The sequence below is a fragment of the Symphalangus syndactylus genome, chromosome 9 (assembly GCF_028878055.3).
Source record: "Symphalangus syndactylus isolate Jambi chromosome 9, NHGRI_mSymSyn1-v2.1_pri, whole genome shotgun sequence".
Classification (NCBI taxonomy): Eukaryota; Metazoa; Chordata; class Mammalia; order Primates; family Hylobatidae; genus Symphalangus; species Symphalangus syndactylus.
The window spans coordinates 31,073,856-31,094,378 of record NC_072431.2 but is presented as its reverse complement, the minus strand read 5'-3'; the positions used below and the strand labels follow the sequence as shown (position 1 = coordinate 31,094,378).

Below are 20,523 nucleotides of genomic sequence, written 5' to 3'. Positions count from 1 at the left end.
TTCTCTTTTCATCCCACCTCTTTCTTCCTCCCTCTAACAGGCCACATAGAATCCGTGGGCCAGAATAAATCAGTTGTTTTATTTCCCCTCAGAGGATGTGACCTTCCACTCCCCAAATGGCTCTGACAGTTTTCTCATTTGCTAGCTGAGGATATCAAGAGACATTGACCTTCTGGTTTTGCCTAAAGAGGAACACTCAGTAACTATTATGCTTCAGTCTTTGATTTGCGTTAACTGTGCCCTTCCTCCCTCCTCCCCCACATCCTCACCTACCTTTTCACCTTCCTTCATGAACATTCTACTCACCCTGCAGTGCACTGCTACTCCCCACAGCCCTCCCTTGCCTGGTGTGTACATGCTGGAAGGCTAGCAAGAGAAAGCAAGGGGCCTCCAGGAGTATTTGCTCCCTATTTAATCAGATTAGTCCCATCACCTACCCCGAGGAGCCAGATTTTGGTGTTACTGAGTTATCTGTTGAGGGAAGAGAAATTGTCAGACATCACTTAAAGAGCCCAGTCCCTTGGACGCCTGGGAACTGCCGAGAGAAATTAATCTTCCAGCTATTTAAGGCGATTTCTTTTCCATCATCCTTTGTCAAGAGGACTGTACTGGGAAATGAATCTGATGGGAGTCCCCGAACTGGTACACTCCACTCAAAAGCATCTCTCCAATCCTATGCGGCATCCATCATTCCCATACAAGCGGAGACACACAACATCGCTGCAAAGCCAACTTCCCCCCAGTAACCATCAGCAAGAAATCACAAATGCACAGGGTGGATACAACTAGCCTACAGACTTGCAGTTTTTCCCTACCTCTGCTCTACTTTCTTCCCAGAAAAACCTACCACAAATCGAGCTCTTCCATTAAATGAGTCTTTTACTCAAGACCCAGGAAGGTAGATCAACAGGGATATGCCAGAACAGAACATGCATTTTCTCTTCTAACATAAGGATTCTGCCAGTGCAGAATAGGTGTTTCTGTTAAACAGCTAAACCACTGCCAAAGCAAAGTGTGAGACAGAAACAGGGCAAAGGGTTGCATTGTTTCAAGATCATCTCTTCTCTCCAGAATGAATTTTCTGTTCATGGACCAAAGCTGGGGTCTTACACTCTCTGGGGTCATGTAAGGAAATTCCAATCTTCAATTCTCTATCCTTAAGGCTATTTCCCAGGGAAGAGGTGTTCAAATTGTGTTCCTTGAGGTTCCAAGAAGTGCCAGGGACTATGTATGTGTATGGGGCTAACAAAGGGTGCTGTGGGGAGTGACTGGATGGGGAAGCTCAATGGTTGAGGCTCTGGACCTCTCAGCTCAACTTCAACCTCTGACTTTTTTTCAGGCATTGGGATTTCTCCTAAGAGTGCTTTTTTTTTTTTTTTTTTTTTAAAGATCTGCAAACCAATGTCCTAAGTGGCAGGAAGATGACCTACCTGTGCTTCTCACGCAGCTAACCATTTCCCAACAGTCTACGAGAAGGAAGATGTAGCTTGGGTCCTGCCTATTTTTTATTTTTTTAGATGGAGCTGTGCTTCTGTTGCCCAGGCTGGAGTGCAATGGCACAATCTCAGCTCACTGCAACCTCTGCCTCCGTGTTCAAGGGATTTTCCTGCCTTAGCCTCACAAGTAGCCGGGATTACAGGTGCCTGCCACCACACCCAGATAATTTTTTGTATTTTTAGTAGAGACAGGTTTCACCATGTTGGCCAGGCTGGTCTCAAACTCCTGGCCTCAAGTGATCTGCCCGCCTCAGTCTCCCAAAGTGCTGGTGCTGGGATTACAAGCCTGAGCCACTGTGCCCGGCCCAGCTCCTGCCTATTTCAACCGTGTAGTCTGAGTCCACACCAGCAGCTCCCTGACTCCAGGGGCTCCTGAGATACTTTCCTGCAAAAAATTTCCTTAGGCACGAGTCATTTGTTTTCCAAACCCTTCTCTGATTTCACTAATTCCCAATTTCCCTGCATTTGACAAATGCAATTAACAAGCCTCGATCAGTTCCTGGCCGACAGCCCTCATCAATCAATACAAAGACTGCACAAGGTTGAGGGGGAAGGGAAGGTAGCTGCAGTACAGGAGAGGTGGGTTTACCCCTTCTTCTTCTGTGAATGACCCCTCCAAACCTCTCAGTCTCAAAACATGACACTGGGCTGTGACCTTCACCAACCACTTTCTGCCTTCTGACTAAACACAAGGTGGTATTGTTTGTCCTCCGCTCCCATTTTTTAAAGGTTTCTCCCATCAACCTCCTCTATCTCCTGTCTTCTCTTTAACAGAAGGCCTTGCCATCTGCTGCCACCATAGCTTGGGAACTCTCCCCAGCCCCACTAGTGCTGGGTGTGATAAATCAGCCATCTCTCTGCTCTCAGCAGGGCCTCTTCCCTACCCACACATTCCAGTGACAATTTAGTGCTGCTTCCTGACCAGGAGGCTATAAACTCACCATCACTACCCTCTCCCTTCCACACATATGCACTGGAGGACCAAAAGGACAAGGATCACCAAGCTTGTGGTTACTACTGCTTTCACAGCCACTTCTTTGTCCTCCCCTTCCCAGGGTCCAAGCCTTCCCTTCCCAGTTGGTTTAAGAGTCAAGATTTACCCTCCTCACCCTTCCGCTCTGCATGTAGCCTCAGCCTCCCCTCCCCCACCACAGGGTGGCAGCCTTTTCCCCTGGAGCCCTGCCTGGTACAGCCTTGTGCATCTTTCCACCTCATCAACTTTTCATCTCTTTGTAAACCGAATCGAGAAGTGCCTCCCTCCTCCCTGCCTCTCTCTCCTTCTCCGTTATTAGCTTCATGAGTGGGGACGTTAATGTATTCACTAGACAATGTCTTTACACCACTGTTTCCTGTAATTACAGTCACTTCCCTCCCACTGTCCTGGCTTATTTGACTGAAAAGTGCTTGAAGGAGGACAGTGTGGACAAAAGACGCAACACAGGCTGAGGTTGAGTAGTGAGTAGTGTAATGTTAACATCCAAGAAAGTAAAACAAATAGTCACCTCTGCAGCAGCTCATTAACGACTGGTAACACATAGAGGTCAATGGGCCAGAGCTTAAAAAAAAGTATTGACACAATTGAAGGCCCTTCCACTATAAATAGGATGGAGGATGGGTCACTGTATCCGTATTACCAATGGAAGTCACCCCAAGAAACACAAGCAGCTGCATCCACCCTCTTTCAGGGCGTAGAGCCACTATACTTCTCATGTAGATCAGCTACATTGTCACTGGAGACTCGGATCCAGCCATCCTCCCGTACGTGGTAGAGGTTGACTGCACCTCCTGAGTAGGCATCTCTGTAGGTGGCTTGGTAGATGGCTCGACGGGCCAGATCATAGGCCTGCTCCACTTCCAGGTCATAGGAATAGCCCCGATCCATGACCCCATACGCATACACAGAGCCAGAACCTACAGAGAAGGTAGCCCCTGAAATCCGGTTCCCTTCACTGTCCACGTAGTAGAGGCCTGGAAAGGGAGATGAGGTTAGCAGGAAAAAAAAAGATCACCCCTTTTGATATCTAATTCATATGCCAAGGCAGTAGTTCTTTTTTTTTGAGATGGAGTTTCGCTCTTGTTGCCCAGGCTAGAGCGCAATCTTGGCTCACGACAACCTCCGCTTCCTGGGTTAAAGTGATTCTCCTGCCTCAGCTTCCTAGGTAGCTAGGATTACAGGCGCTCGTAACCACGCCCAGCTAATTTTTGTATTTTTAGTAGAGACGGGGTTTCACCATGTTGGTCAGGCTGGTCTTTAACTCCTGACCTCTGGGGATCTGCCCTTCTCGGACTCCCAAAGTGCTGGGATTACAGGCTTGAGCCACCTTGCCCGGTCAGCAGTAGTTCTCTTAAAACCTAGAATAAAATTTAAAAAAATAAAAAAATAGGCCGGGCGCGGTGGCTCATGCCTGTAATCCCAGCACTTTGGGAGGCTGAGGTAGGCAGATCACCTGAGGTCAGGAGTTCGAGACCAGCCTGACCAACATGAAGAAACCCCATCTCTACTAAAAATACAAAATTTGCTGGGCGTGGTGGCACATGCCTATAATCCCAGCTACTCAGGAGGCTGAGGCAGGAGAATCACTTGAACCCGGGAGGCAGAGGTTGCGGTGAGCCAAGATCGCGCCACTGCACTCCAGCCTGGGCAATAAGAGCGAAACTCCGTCTCAAAATAATATAATAAATAGGCTGGGCGCGGTGGCTAACGCCTGTAATCCCAGCACTGTGGGAGGCCGAGGTGGGTGGATCACGAGGTCAGGAGATCAAGACCATCCTGGCTAACACGGTGAAACCCTGTCTCTACTAAAAAACAAAAAATTAGCCGGGCGTGGTTGCGGTCGCCTGTAGTCCCAGCTACTCGGGAGGCTGAGGCAGAATGGCGTAAACCTGGGAGGCAGAGCTTGCGGTGAGGGGAGATCGTGCCACTGCACTCCAGCCTGGGCAACAGAGCGAGACTCCGTCTCAAAAAAAAAAAAAAAAAGAAATAATAATAATAATAAAAATAAATAAATAAATAAAATTATATTTATATATATGAGAAACCCAGGGAAGCCAACAAAAATACAAGATAGGACTTCTATAAAATTATTATTATTATTTTTTAAAAGCTAGCTGAGTGTGGTGGTGCATGTCTGTGGGAGGTTAAAACAGGAGGGTTGTCTGAGCTCAGGACTTGCAGGCTGCAGTGAGCTATAATCACACCACCACACTCCAGCTTGGGCAACAGACTGAGATGCTGTCTTCAGAAAAAAAAAACAAAAAACTGAAGGAATAAAATTTAATATTAAGACTCCAGGATTCTACAACATAGCACCTCATCTCACCTTACATTATAGTAACTACCTTGCCATGTTGCCAATCCTCTCAGCAAACCCACAAAGCAAGTATATTCCAAATGACTTAGGTTTCAAGCACAGAACTTCAGACGCCGTGAAAGATAACATTTAAAACATAATCCCCGGCCAGGCGCAGTGGCTCAAGCCTGTAATCCCAGCACTTTGGGAGGCCCAGGCAGGTGGGTCACCTGAGGTCAGGAGTTCAAGACAAGCCTGACCAACATGGAGAAACTCTGTCTCTACTAAAAATACAAAATTAGCCGGGTGTGGTGGCACATGCCTGTAATCCCAGCTACTCAGGAGGCTGAGGCAGGAGAATCACTTGAACCTGGGAGGCAGAGGTTACAGTGAGCCGAGATCACACCACTGCACTCCAGACTGGGCAACAAGAGTGAAACTCTGTCTCAAAAAACAAACAAACAAACAAACAAAACATAATCCCCACTCCCCCACCAAAAGACCCCATAATCCCAGTCACTTGAGCCCAGGAGGTTGAGGCTACAGGGAGCTGTGATTATGCCACTGCACTCCAGCCTGTGTGACAGAAAAACAAACTCCATAATCCCAGAACTCAAAGAGTTTAGACTACCTGGAGAACAAGACATACTTTACACAGGAGGATAATAAAGCCTAGAGTTTGTAATCATATTGTAAAGACCTGCACTGTCCATATGGTAGCCACTAGCCACATGGGACTAGTTGAGCATTTGAAATGACCTACTACTACCTGCTAACATAATATTTTGGATTAGGTTAAACGAAATATATTGAAATTATTATTTTTTTAATTTTAAAAGTGTAGCTAGTATAAAATGTAAAATTATATATATGGCTCACATGATATTTCTATTGCTGGTATAGACCAGGGTTTGGCCAGGCCAACTGCCTTTATTTTTGTAATTAAAATGTTATTGGAACACAGCCACTGTTTCCATGCTGTCTATGGTAGTTTTGTGCAACACCGGCAGAGTTAAGTATTTGAGACAAAGATTTAGGCCTGCAGGCATAAAATATTTACTACTTGGCCCTTCACGAAAAAACTAGCTGACTTTTGGTACAGATGAAAATTTAGACAAAGTGTTCAATCCCAACTGCCTACTGGATCCCTCCAGCTGAATGTCTCTGTCATCATGTACAGATTCAAACTTCCTAAACTTAGATACCAGTGGTTCTCCATTACCTACCACACTCATCTCTCTTGTGCGCCACCAACCCACGCTTCCTCCTGTCTTCTGAAATTCTGCCAATGGCATCACTACTCTTTTTCCTGTTTCAGTGGTTCTCACTTCTCACCATGCGCTAGTCATCTAACAAAGATTTTTTTCAAAAATGCACAGGACTTACCCTAGGTATTTTTATAACTGGTGTGGGGTGGGAAACAGGTATGGTACTTGTTTTTTAAGTCCCCAGGTGATTTTAATGCAAGCCAGCTTGAGCACCACTGCCCTTATTGGTTTTCAGATTCAGGTGATTCTGATGTCTACCTTTTTTTTTTTTTTTTTTGAGACGGAGTCCCGCTCTCTCGCCCAGGCTGGAGTGCAGTGGCGCGATCTCGGCTCACTGCAAGCTCCGCCTCCCGGGTTCACGCCATTCTCCTGTCTCAGCCTCTCCAGTAGCTGGGACTACAGGCGCCCGCCAGCACGTCTGGCTAATTTTTTTGTATTTTTAGTAGAGACGGGGTTTCACTGTGTTAGCCAGGATGGTCTCAATCGCCTGACCTCGTGATCCACCCATCTCGGCCTCCCAAAGTGCTGGGATTACAGGCATGAGCCACTGCGCCCGGCCTGATGTCTACCTTACTCCTTTCTCTGGCCCCTTCTCAGCCCCAGTGCCATGCTCTTGCCTAGGTGGGGTCATCATCTGGTTCCAAAGTACCCTTCTGGCTTTATGGCTCACTATTCCCCCTCACCCACTTAGTTCCAATTAAACTGGACTTTCAGTTACTCCTCAAAAGCTCATGCTTCTTTCCTCCCTTTCTTTGTTATGTTCCCTTTCCCTTTTTCACATCCAGGACAACTACTACCAATCCATGAAGTCTTCCCCAATTCCTCCCATCATAAGTAATCTCTTCCTCCTCAAAACTCCTTCCGCATTTGACTGGTTCTTTTTATTGACTGATTGACTGACTCACTTTTGAGACAAAGTGTCGTTCTTGTTTCCCAAGCTGGAGGTGCAATGGCACAATCTCAGCTTACTGCAACCTCTGCCTCCCAGGTTCAAGTGATTCTCCTGCCTCAGCCTCCTGAGTAGCTGGGACTACAGGCATGCACCTCCAGGGTTCAAGAGATTCTCCTGCCTCATCTCCCTGAGTAGCTGGGATTACAGGCATGCACCACCACAGCCGGCTAATTTTGTATTTTTTTTTTTTTTTTTTTTTTTGAGACGGAGTCCCGCTCTGTCGCCCAGCTGGAGTGCAGTGGCGCGATCTCGGCTCACTGCAAGCTCCACCTCCTGGGTTCATGCCATTCTCCTGCCTCAGCCTCCCAAGTAGCTGGGACTATAGGCACCCACCACCATGCCCAGCTAATTTTTTGTATTTTTAGTACAGATGGGGTTTCACCATGTTAGCCAGGATGGTCTCGATCTCCTGACCTCGTGATCCGCCCACCTCGGCCTCCCAGTAATTTTGTATTTTTAGTAGGGACGAGGTTCCACCATGTTGGTCAGGCTGGTCTTGAACTCCTGACCTCAGGTGATCCACCCGTCTCAGCCTCCCAAAGTGCTGAGATTACAGGCGTGAGCCACTGGGCCCAGCCAACTGGTTCTTTTAAAAATGGTGTTTATCAGGCCGGGTGCGGTGGCTCACGCCTGCAATCCCAGCACTTTGGGAGGCCGAGGCGGGTGGATCATGAGGTCAGGAGATTGAGACCATCCTGGCTAAAACGGTGAAACTCCGTCTCTACTAAAAATAAAAAAACTAGGCCGGGCGCGGTGGCTCACGCTTGTAATCCCAGCACTTTGGGAGGCTGAGGCAGGCGGATCACGAGGTCAGGAGATCGAGACCACGGTGAAACCCCATCTCTACTAAAAATACAAAAAAATTAGCCGGGCGTAGTGGTGGGCGCCTGTAGTCCCAGCTACTCGGAGAGGCCGAGGCAGGAGAATGGTGTGAACCCGGGAGGCGGAGCTTGCAGTGAGCCGAGATTGCGCCACTGCACTCCAGCCTGGGCGACAGAGCGAGACTCCGTCTCAAAAAAAAAAAAAAAAAAAATACAAAAACTTAGCCGGGTGTGGTGGCAGGCGCCTGTAGTCCCAGCTACTCAGGAGGCTGAGGCAGGAGAATGGCGTGAACCCAGAAGGCAGAGCTTGCAGTGAGCAGAGATAGTGTCACTGCACTCCAGCCTGGGCGACAGAGTGAGACTCCGTCCCAGTTAAAAAAAAAAAAAAAAAAAAAGGTATTTATCTTATTCAGCCTTGGGTTAAGTACAGTCGTCCTTTGGTATATGAAGGGGATTCGTCCCAAGACCCCTGCATATACCAAAATCTATGCACACTCAAGTCCCAAAGTTGGCCCTGCAGAACCTGCATATAGGAAAAGTTGGCCTGATGTGGTGGCTCACACCTGTAATCCCAGCACTTCGGGAGGCTGAGGCAGGTGGATCACCTGAGGTTAGGAGTTTAAGACCCACCTGGCCAACATGGTGAAACCCTGTCTCTACTAAAAATACAAAAGTTAGCTGGCAGGGTGGCGGGTGCCTGTAATCCCACTACTCAGAAGGCTGAGGCAGGAGAATCACTTGAACTCAGGAGGCGGAGGGTGCACTGAACCGAGATCACGCCATTGCACTTCAGCATGGGTGACAAGAGCAAAACTCCATCTCAAAAATAAATAAATAAATAAATTGGCCCTCTATATATTTGGGTTTCAAATTCTGGGAATGCGTATTTTCAATCAGAATTAGGTTGAAAAATATCTGTGTATGCCGGGCACGGTGGCTCACGCTTGTAATCCCAGCATTTTGGGAGGCCGAGGCGGGCGGATCACGAGGTCAGGAGATTGAGACCACGGTGAAACCCCGTCTCTACTAAAAAAACAAAAAATTAGCCGGGCGTGGTGGCGGGCGCCTGTAGTCCCAGCTACTCGGAGAGGCTGAGGCAGGAGAATGGCATGAACCCAGGAGGCGGAGCTTGCAGTGAGCCGAGACTGCGCCACTGCACTCCAGCCTGGGCGACAGAGCAAGACTCCATCTCAAAAAAAAAAAAAGAAAAATATCTGTGTATAAGTGGACCTGAGTAATTCAAACCCATGTTGCTCAAGGGCCAACTGTAATATGAGGCAACGGGCTGACTCACAATGAATGGGACAGGGTCGTCAGAAGGCCTCTTGAAGAAGGTACTATTTAAATGATGCTCAATCTCCCTGGATTTTCCTTGTTACCCGGTCCCTGTACTCTTTTACATTGTTTCCATCACCTAGAACAAATCCACCAGCTAAAGTTTCAAAGCAACATTTTCAAAATGCTTCCCTGGATCACGTAAAATGTATGGAACTGTCTTTTCCCACCTTTCAGCGAAAAGCATCTCAATTTCCAAAGTAACAAACTGAGCTCCTCTCTCACATCCGGTTTTTAATTTCCTTTCATCCTCCATTGGGTAGTAAGCAGATACTCCTTACAGCCTTTTCTATTCTCGTTTGAAAGCAAGTGAAAAAGTGGTAGGTATCCTATAAATGTTCTATAAGATAACTAGGTATTTAGTAAGCAGGTAAATGAATGAAGCAAAATCAAAAGGAGGAAAGAATAATTATTTTTAAGCATATGGAAGGGAAAATTAGAAGGTGACTAGCTATACTCCAACTTTACTAAAGGGGCAATTCAAAACTGGCTGATGAGGAAATGACATCAAATACAAAGTTGAACTGTCTGGCAAGTTTCTTAAATGCTGGAAAGGAAAAACAGGCTAAGGAACTTATTTTCAGAGATGATAGAACAGAACCTAGCATGACTGTAAGGTTGATTATAACCAGTAAAGAAATAAAATAAATGAGCCCAGGACTGGGCGCAATGGCTCACTCCTGTAATCTCAACACTTTGGCAGGCTGAGGTGGGCAGATCACCTGAGGTCAGTAGTTCAAAACCAGCCTGGCCAACATGGTGAAACCCTGTCTCTACTAAAAATACAAAAATTAGACGGGCATGGTGGCGCATGCCTGTAGTCTCAGCTACATGGAAGGTTGAAGCAGGACAATCACTTGAACCTGGGAGGTGGAGATTGCAGTGAGCTGAGATTCCGCCGCTGCACTCCAGCCAGGGCGACACAGCGAGACTCCATCCCCACCCCCCCAAAAAAGAGAGGAGCCCAAAAGGGCCCCTTCTAGGCCAAAGACTCTCTAAAGAAAAAAAGAGAAGAGGCCAGGTGCAGCAGCTCACGCCTTTAATCCTAGTGCTTTGGAAGGCTGAGGCGGGCGAATCACCTGAGGTCAGGATTTCGAGACCAGCCTGGCCAACATAGTGAAACCCCATCTCTACTACAAATACAAAATTAGCTGGGCATGCTGGTGGGCGCTTGTAATACCAGGTACTTGGGAGACTGCGGCAGGAGAATCACTTGAACCCAGGAGGCAGAGGTTGCAGTGAGCTGAGACAATGCCATTACACTCCAGATTGGGCGATGGGAGCGAAACTTTGCATCTCAAAAAAAAAAAAAAAAAAAAAGAAAAGAAAAAAACAGAAGAGAAATGACGAACTTTTGAGGGACAACCATATATTAGAGTCCAATACAGTAGCCACAAGCCACACATGGCCAATGAACACCTGAAATAGCACTACTGCCACATGTGGGATTCAATGAATTCTTTTTTTTGTTTTTTTTTTTTTTTTGAGACGGAGTCTCACTCTGTCGCCCAGGCTGGAGTGCAGTGGCGTGATCTCGGCTCACTGCAAACTCCACCTCCTGGGTTCACACCATTCTCCTGCCTCAGCCTCCTGAGTAGCTGGGACCACAGGCACCCCCCACCACGCCCGGCTAATTTTTTGTATTTTTTAGTATAGACGGGGTTTCACCGTGTTAGCCAGGATGGTCTCGATCTCCTGACCTCGTGATCCGCCCGCTCAGCCTCCCAAAGTGCTGGGATTACAGGAGTGAGCCACCGTGCCCGGCCTTAAACGAATTCTTAAATTCTTTTTTTTTTTTTTTTGAGACAGAGTCTCTATCGCCCAGGCTGGAGTGCAGTGGTGGGATCTCCGCTCACTGCAACATCCACCTCCTGGGTTCAAGCAATTCTCGTGCCTCAGCCTCCTGAGTAGCTGGTATTACAGGCGCCCGCCACCACACCGGGCTAATTTTTGTATTTTTAGTAGAGACGGGGTTTCGCCATGTTGGCCAGGCTGGTCTTGAATTCCTGAACCTGGAGGCGGAGGCTGCAGTGAGCTGAGATCATGCTACTGCACTCCAGCCTGAGCGACAGAATGAGACACAGTCTAAAAAAAACAGAAAAAAAAAAAAAAGAGAAGGAAGGGCTAAGGACCTAATTACACTTCAGCATTGACACCAAGCCCTTTAATTCATCTGTCCATCCAACCCCTCCTCACTGTAGTGTCAGCCCAAGGATCATGTGGTTGCAGCTTAACTCACCAGGGCCTCTCTTATCCCAGCCACAGATCATGGTGCCCATGGACAGCCCCATGCCTTTGTACTGATACACCATGTTGGCAAGCAGTTTGGAGGCAGCTGCTACAGAGATGCGTTCCTTATTTCGAAGTTCATAGATTCGACATTGCCGAGCCAACAGCCGTTCCCAGAAGCTGCAATCCGCTGCGCCCCCAGCCATGGTGCCTAGCAGGTATGGGTTGATCTCTATCACCTTCTTCACCGTCTGGGAGGCAATGTAAGCACCCGCTGTAGCCCTGGAGTCAGCTGCAACTATGACTCCATGGCGGAACTGTGAAGATCAGAGGAAAACACAAAACAGGCCACATAAGACCACAAAAACACTCCTACATACTTCTTTTTGCATCAATCCAAACCGAGCACATCTCTTTCTCCGTCCTTTTATACTTCACAGTATACTTCTATACTTCCCCATATATTAATGTCACCCGAGCTTCACATCAATCCCTTGACATGGATATAACCCATATTAAATTCATTTTATAGGATGGGCGTGGTGGCTCACTCCTGTAATCCCAGCATTTTGGGAGACCAAGGCGGGAGGACCGCTTGAGGCCAGGTGCTGGCCACCCTGGGCCTGCACAGGGAGATCCATCTCTACAAAAAGTAAAAAACTTAGCCTGTCGTGGTGGTGTGTGCCTATAGTCTCAGCTACTCTGGAGGCTGAGGCGCTGGAGCCACTGCACTCCAGCCTGAGCGACAGGGAAAAGCCCTGTCTCAAAAAATAAAAAAAAATCATTTTATAGATGAGGAAACAGGTTCAATGAGATCGAATGACTTCTCAATCTAGAGCTAGTTATTGCAGAGCTGGGCAAGGAATCCCAAATGTCTGATTCTTAGAACAATGCTTACCCTCACCACGCTTCCCCTTCATGCCAGTTTCAGTTACCCTTGCCTTGAGGGGCCGCCCAGTTTCCAAAACTTTGGTAAACGGTTACAATAGCCTTCCCTCGGCCAAGATTCATTGTTGTTGAGGCCTTTCCCAGCTAGAAGATCCTGAACAGCGGCAACCTGCGGTCGCCTAGGAATCAACCCAAGAGGCCTCAGCTTCCTCCCTCGACTTACCCCCGGCCCCACCGCCACCCTTTCCAACCAGAGCAAAGACAGGGGCCTCCTGGGCCAATGAGACAGCAAAACTGCTGCGGTCCGAACGAGAGGACCGAGCCTCCGCCTGGGTTGGTGGCCAAGGCCACCGCAAACTCCGGTCAGGCTGGGAGGCCAGGCAAGTCGCGGGCGTTCAGTACTCAGCCTGGCAAGGGGGCTGGCTCCACACCTTGAAGGCCAGGGTGGTTGTTCCATGAAGCATTTCGATTCCTGGCTCTTCTGGGACACCCCAGCCGGGCGTGGCCAGGCTCAGACCATCACTGAGACTCCCTGGGCCTAGATCCAGCAGATCTGCACGACCCCCGAGTCCGAAAAACCCGCGCTGGTTCACCGGTAGCGGTCTCTCCAACACGCTGGCAAGCGCCATGTCTAGTGTGGGCAGAAAGAACTAATTCTGAGAACGCCTAGCAAAGATAGGCCGGGCAACGCCTCGTCGTCACAGCTTCACTTCCTATTAAATCTATTCCGGAAAGGAGCCATTTTGACTGCTGGCAACCACGCCTCCAAAAAGAAGAGCCAGATGCGAAAGACCATTTTCACTGAAGGGGGTCGGGGAAATAGATGGCTTCACTAACCTTAAATTCTAAAAGGACGTACCTGCCATCTTGGCTTTGGTCATGCAAGTAGTCCTGGATCAGAGTAACCTCAAATTCACAGGAAGTGACTGAAAACGTCCATGTTGCGTGAGGAAAGTGAGGTCGGCCATCTTTGAGGAGGGCGTGACTGGTTGAAAATCGGTTCTGAACCCTTAGCGGTGAGTCATCCCACTCCAGCCTGGTGTCCAAGCAACAGGTTACATCGCTGCTGCTTCAGTACCTTGTTAACGCGCCTAAGGTTGCCATCTTGTTTAAGGGCACCTTCTAAAATTGGGCAAAATAATGATCCATTCTGAGGCCATTTCCCTATATTAGTTAAACCACAGTAATTAATGGGAAAAAACGCAACAAAATAAAAGTGCTATACCTCTTGTTGTCAGTCGCCATACAGCAACCCTTATTTAACAGTAACCGGTTATTAATATCCAATATTCGTTCTCTTGACTCCTACCGTCTGCTGGAAATTCAAATAAGTAATGAATTGCCTAAAAGGCAGATGGAAGAAGAAAAAGCAAAGGGTCCAGTTAATCCGCAAACTAGATTCTCAGTTCAGACCTGAATAAGGGTCAGTAGTAATTTACCATCTCAGAGATGGGAGGACGGTTGAGACTGCATAAATATGTACCAAGAGATTCTCTAACTTCAGCTTGCTAAGATGATGCCCTTTATTCAGGAACGTACTATATTTCATTGCCTCTTCCTCCCTCCACCCACCTTCATTTTTCAAATCTTTTGGGAACTATAACAAACCAGGAAGTGTGCATATGTATGAAATGTTGCCTCCTGCTTTATGGTTCTATGAAGTCAGTGTCTGGCCTTCCTTGTTGGATTCTAGCAGCAACATCTATCAACATCGAAATTCCACTTTCCTCTGATGCCCAGTTCAGCCCCATCTTTCCCCTAGCAGACTCTGCATATGCTGTATTGTTTTTGTTTGTTTGTTTGCTTTTTGAGACGGAGTCTTGCTCTGTCCCCCAGGCTGGAACACAGTAGCACGATCTCTGCTCACTGCAACCTCTGCTTCCCAGGTTCAAGCGATTGTCCTGCCTCAGCCTCCCGAGTAGCTGGGATTACAGGCGCCTGCCACCACTACAGGCTAATTTTTTTTTTTTTTTTTAGACGGAGTCTTTCTCTGTCGCCCAGGCTGGAGTGCAGTGGGCCATCTCGGCTCACTGCAAGCTCCACCTCCCGGGTTCACGCCGTTCTCCTGCCTCAGCCTCCGGAGTAGCTGGGACTACAGGCACCCACCACCACGACCAGCTAATTTTTTTTTTTTTTTTTTTTTTTTTTTTAAGTAGAGACGGGGTTTCACCGTGTTAGCCAGGATGGTCTCGATCTCCTGACCTTGTGATCCGCCCACCTCGGCCTCCCAAAGTGCTGGGATTACAGGCGTGAGCCACCGCGCCCGGCCTCATGCCTGGCTAATTTTTGTATTTTTAGTAGAGATGGGGTTTCACCATGTTGGCCATGCTGGTCTCAAACTCTTGACATCAGGTGATCTGCTCACCTTGGCCTCCCAAAGTGCTGGGATTATAGATGTGAGCCACTGCGCCTGGCCTATGCTGTATTTTTAATGCTGAAATTGGCAACTCTTTCCAAGCCCAATCATCAGAATGGAATTAAACAGGAGATCTTTGTGTTTCACACTTGGATGGCGTGGAAAATGCAGAGTGCCTCTGTTTACTGAGCATATATTATTTTGCAGTCACCCCTGCAGTGCAACTAGTCCTTCTGCCTTCTTCCATGCTTTTTCACTCTGCCACTGATAGCATGTGTACCTCTCTTAAGGCCCTTTTACATTTTACCTGGTTAGAAATTACATTTATCTCCTACCGGATTGTGAGCTTTTAAATACAAGTATTTACTATTCATTTCTGTACCCACTGTATGCTTAATACATATTTGCCAAATGAGCACCTGAAAGAATGACAGCAGTGATCTTCTAGTCACAAAGGCTTGAAGTCCTTGCTCATCTTTTACAACTTTTTTCTTTCCTTCACATCCAGTTAGTTGCATGGTCCTGTTGATTATTTCCACTTCAGTGTTTCTCACATTCTTTTTCATTACAAGTGATACCACCTTTGGCTTCTTATGTCCTCATTCTGGAATTGCTGAAATATTCTCCTGATTTTTTTTTTTTTTTTTTTTGAGATGGAGTCTCGCTCTGTCACCCAGGCTGGAGTGCAGTGGCGCAGTGTTGGCTCAATGCAACCTCTACCTCCTGGATTCAAGTGATTCTCCTGCCGTAGCCTCCCAAGTAGCTGGAACTACAGACGTGTGCCACCACGCCTGGATAATTTTTTTTTTTGAGACAGAGTCTCGCTCTGTCACCAAGGCTGGAGTGCAGTGGCATGATCTCGGCTCACTGCAAGCTCTGCCTCCCGGTTCACGCCATTCTCCTGCCTCAGCCTCCCGAGTATCTGGGACTACAGGCGCCCGCCACTACGCCCGGCTAATTTTTTTTTTTGTATTTTTAGTAGAGACGGGGTTTCACCGTGTTAGCCAGGATGAATCACCTGGATAATTTTTTTTTTTGTATTTTAAGTAGAGATGGGATTTTGCCATATTGGCCAGGCTGGTCTTGAACTCCCGACCTCAGATGATCTGCCTGCTTCAGTCTTCCAAAGTGCTGGGATTACAGGTGTGAGCCACCGTGCCTGGCCTTCTCCTAACTGATTTATGGGTCTAAATTGTCACTCTCTAATTCATTCTGCACAGCATCAGATTTGTTTTCCTAAAACACCATTTTTTTTTTTTTTTTAAATAGAGTTTTGCTATTGTCGCCCAGTGGCGCAATCTCGGCTCACTGCAACCTCTGCCTTCCAGGTTCAAGCGATTCTCCTGCCTCAGCCTCCCAAGTAGCTGGGATTACAGGCGCATGCCACCGTGCCCAGTTAATTTTTTTTTTTTTTTTTTTTTTTTTTTGTATTTTTAGTAGAGACAGGATTTTGCCATGTTGGGCAGGCTGGTCTTAAACTCCTGACCTCAGGTGATCCGCCCGCCATGGCCTCCCAAAGTGTTGGGATTACAGGCGTGAGCCGCCGCACCCGTCCTAAAACACCATCTTGATCTTAACACTCACCTGCTTAAAAATGTTCTGTGGGCCAGGCGCGGTGGCTCATGCCTGTAATCCCAGCACTTTGGGAGGCCAAGTTGGGCAGATCACGAGGTCAGGAGATCGAGATCATCCTGACTAACACGGTGAAACCCTGTCTCTACTAAAAATACAAAAAATTAGCCAGGCATAGTGGCACGCGCCTATAGTCCTAGCTACTCTGGAGGCTGAGGCAGGAGAATCGCTTGAACCCAGGAGGCGGAGATTACAGCGAGCAGAGATCACGCCACTGCACTCCAGTCTGGGCGACAGAGTGAGACTCTGTCTCAAAAAAAAAAAAAAGTTCTGTGAATTCAAGCTCTTCAGCATAGCATTCAAGGCCTTCCATAATCTGTTCCCAACTTACCTCACATGCGTTCTCTGCTCCAGGGTCCCTATTCCTGGGGACCTCATTAAGGAGAAGTAAAAATGATAAGTGCTGTGGTTCAGAGGTGGGCGAGGGAGTCAATATAGATTGGAAAGAGGCTGTGGGTCCAGGATGGCTTTGTCAAGGTCTGGATTCATTTTTCTAAATCTGACTTGGTCCACTCACAGCCTCTCCTTTCTCAACCCATACCTGGGAAGGAATTTCACAATAGGTGGTACTTAAGCCAGACTGTGGAATAGGATTCAAACAGGTGAAAGGAAGGTGGGAGATGTGTTAGGAATAGAGAGAAAAGAGTGTGTGATAGATTTAGATTGGACCATAGTGGGTCTTACATGCCAGCTTGGGATAGAATAGGTAGTTTTGATTTTATCTTATAACCCTCCAAGTTTTCCTAGCAGAGAAAACACAGGATTTGAGTGATACTTTAGGAAAACATGTCCATGTAGAGGGTAAGATTACAATGGAAGACTGGTGAGTGCTTAATTAGGAGGTCATTCAACTGTCCAGACCTGATTTGACAATGGCTTGACCTAGGGAGGTGGCAATCCATCTATAAAGAGTCTAAGACTGGCCGGGCGCGGTGGCTCACGCTTGTAATCCCAGCACTTTGGGAGGCCAAGGCGGGCGGATCACGAGGTCAGGAGATCGAGACCACGGTGAAACTCCGTCTCTACTAAAAATACAAAAAATTAGCCGGGCGTGGTGGCGGGCGCCTGTAGTCCCAGCTACTCGGAGAGGCTGAGGCAGGAGAATGGCGTGAACCTGGGAGGCGGAGCTTGCAGTGAGCCGAGATCGCGCCACTGCACTCCAGCCTGGGTGACAGAGCGAGACTCCGTCTCAAAAAAAAAAAAAAAAAAAAGAGTCTAAGACTTAGCCTTTAGAAAGAAGATATACTCTAGGCTAGGCGCAGTGGCTGACGCCTGTAATCCTAATACTTTGGGAGGCCAAGGTGGGTGGATCACCTCAGGTCAGGAGTTCAAGACCAGCCTGGCCAACATGGCGAAACCCTGTCTCTACTAAAAGTACAAAAATTACCTGGGTGTGGTGGGGGTGCCTGTAATCCCAGCTACTTGGGAGGCTGGGCAGGAGGATCGCTTGAGCCCGGGAGGCAGAGGTTGCAGTGAGCCAAGATCACACCATTGCACTCCGGTCTGGGTGACAGGAGCGAAACTCTGTCTCAAAAAGAAAGAAAGAAAGAAGATATATTCTTACCTTTCAGCAAGATTTCCTGGTGGTCCTACACCAATGAGAATAGAAGGACTGGTTGGACCTCAGCATGCTCTTTGGGTTTCTCCAACTCTCCCATGACCATGTTTACACTTTTCCTTAGTACCGAGACCCCAGAAAGCTATGATGCCACAGCCCCACCATCATGATGTCTGGAGGGTCCAGACTCTTTCCTTTGTGTGTGGGTTTGTTTCTTCAAATAAATCCATTTCCATAGCACCACCTTGAGCTGCAATGTTTAGTAAAATATATGTACGGCATGTATTGCTGGAGTAGTTGTAGCTTGTCACTCTGCCCCAGTTAACTGGCTTTTTTTTTTTTTTTTTTTTTTTTCTGAGACAGGGTCTTACTTTGTTGCCCAGGCTAGAGTGCATGGAGTGCAGTGGCACGATCTTAGCTCACTGCAGCCTCACTCAGTGAGTGCTCAAGTGATCCTCCCACTTCAGCCTTCCAAGTAGCTGGGACTACAGGTACACACCACCACACCAGGCTAATTTTTTGTATTTTTTGTAGAGGTGAGGTTTCGCCATGTTGCCCAGGCTGATCTCGAATTCCTAGGCTCAAGTAATTTACCCACCTTGGCCTCCCAACGTGCTGAGATTACAGGCGTGAGCCAACACACCTGGCCTTGACTTCTACTTTCTGAAGGGTCAGCTGTCAGGGTCCACCAACCCCACCCCTCTAACACCCCTGGTTGGTCTAAGACTTACAGACTCAACATTATGGTGTTAAGATCAGTTGCTTCTCCTACCCTGGAATTACAAGCCACTCTGTTGCCATTGTGAACTATTAGGCAGAAGGGGAAGCAGGAGCTAGAAGGCCACCAGATCCTTTGGACTTCAACACAAGTCAAAGACATACTGCCAGAGAACTGTCAGGAATGCCATCTCTGTATACAGATACAAGGACATATTTATCTCTAAAGCAAGGAAGAAAGAGACCTTCAGGTTCTAGTTTCCTTCATTCCTCAGCAGTCTGCCTTTGTGGAAGATATTTCAGCCTCTTTCTCCTCTGCGCTGTTACAAAGTTCTCTTGCTCTTTTTCTCTTGTCTTTGCTTTAGTCCACTTTTAATTAATTAATTAATTTATTTATTTTTGAGATGGAGTTTCGCTCTTGTTGCCCAGGCTGGAGTGCAATGGTGGCTCACTGCAACTTCTACCTCCTGCGTTCAAGCGATTTTCCTGCCTCAGCCTCCCAAGTAGCTGGGATTACAGACATCCACCACCACACCCGGCTGATGTTTTCTGTATTTTCAGTAGAGACAGGCGTTTCACCATGGTGGCCAGGCTGTTCTCGAACTCCTGACCTCAGGTGATCCACCCTCCTCTGCTTCCCAAAGTGCTGGGATTACAGGCATGAGCCACCATGCACGACCTTTTTTATTTATATATTTTTTTAAATTTTCCTTTCTTTATTTTTTATTGAGACAGAGTGTCACCGTGTTGCCCAGGCAGGAGTGCAGTGGCACAATCACAGCTCACTGCAGCCTTGACCTCTTGGGCTCAGGTGATCCTCTCACCTCAGCTTCCTGAGTAGCTGGGACTACAGGCATGTGCCACCATGCTTGGCTAATTTTTTTTTTTTTTTTTGAGATGGAGTCTCGCTCTGTCACCCAGGCTGGAGTGCAGTGGCGCCATCTCGGCTCACTGCAACCTCCGCCTTCTGGGTTCAAGCGATTCTCCTGCCTCAGCCTCCCGACCAGCTGGGACTACAAGCACACATCACCACACCCAGCTAATTTTTGTTTATTTGTATTTTTAGTAGAGATGGGGTTTCACCATATTGGCCAGGCTGGTCTCGAACTCCTGACCTCATGATCCACCCACCTTGGCCTCCCAAAGTGCTGGGAGGCGTGGGCCTCTGTGCCCGTCCCAGGCTAATTTTTATATATTTTGTAGAGATGGGGGTCTTGATATGTTACCCAGGGTGGTCTCGAACTCTTGGGCTTAAGCCATCCACCTGCCTTGGTCTCTGAAAGTGCTGAGATTACTGGTGTGATCCACCGCGCCCAGCCTCAGTCCATTTTTCTTTCCCCATCTTTCCCTTGAGTTTGAAGTATGAGCTGAGTTCCTTGCTCCCATATCTCTGAAGGGAGTCCCCAGCACCAAGGTCTCCTGCCTCAGTGGGGTTACAGCACTCTATTCTGACCACATCAGTCCACTGAATTGTCTTTACCTTGTCCTAGGCTGGGAGCCCTCTCAGGCCAGGGACAGGGCCTTATTTGTCTCTACATGCCCAGTGCCCCTCATGGGAGAAACAAAGAGCCCAGCCCTGCTCCGTCCATTTGTGCCCACTTTTCTTTGCATTACCCCAGCCCCCCACCCAACTCCAGATAGTTGGAGGATGACAGACAGGAGACTCCTTGGGTGACTCTCAGATGCGTCATGGGCAGCAGAAGGTGAAGGTCTGACTGTGAAGGCAGCGTCTTCCTGGTGCTGGAGACTCTACAGCCCTCATCCTGTCTCCTTTCAGCTGTCCTCTGAGATGAAGGGGGCTGCTCCATCAGCCAATCCCAGAGCCTGAATTGGGGGTTGAGGAGAAATGAAGCGTCAGCTCACACGCCTTCCTGGCCAGTTCTGGCTGTGGCCCAGCTTCTCTATAGCGTCCCTCCTACCCCACCAGACCCCAGCCACAAATTCCTGGCTTGCTTCTTCCAAACTTCATTAAGCCCCAGGG

The 20,523-nt window shown here is 48.0% G+C and overlaps 1 protein-coding gene across 3 annotated transcripts; it reads right to left on the bottom strand.

The window, feature by feature from the left end:
- Positions 1 to 2,944: 2,944 nt before the first annotated feature.
- PSMB5 (proteasome 20S subunit beta 5) lies at positions 2,945 to 13,251 on the bottom strand. 3 transcript variants are annotated; one of them, XM_055291836.2, is made up of 5 exons: positions 12,711 to 12,943; positions 11,402 to 11,708; positions 6,763 to 6,771; positions 4,836 to 4,911; positions 3,304 to 3,464 (listed from the first exon to the last, which is right to left on the bottom strand). In XM_055291836.2, exons 1-5 carry the CDS (start codon positions 12,906 to 12,908, stop codon positions 3,443 to 3,445), a joined length of 612 nt encoding a protein of 203 aa, XP_055147811.1. In that variant the 5' UTR covers positions 12,909 to 12,943; the 3' UTR covers positions 3,304 to 3,442. The 3 variants fall into 3 exon arrangements, with proteins under 3 accessions (XP_055147812.1, XP_055147810.1, XP_055147811.1); XM_055291837.2 differs by lacking the exons at positions 4,836 to 4,911; positions 6,763 to 6,771; positions 12,711 to 12,943 and adding an exon at positions 13,139 to 13,251 and having other exon boundaries at positions 2,945 to 3,464; XM_055291835.2 differs by lacking the exons at positions 4,836 to 4,911; positions 6,763 to 6,771 and having other exon boundaries at positions 2,945 to 3,464; positions 12,711 to 12,992.
- Between the last annotated feature and the right edge of the window lie 7,272 nt (positions 13,252 to 20,523).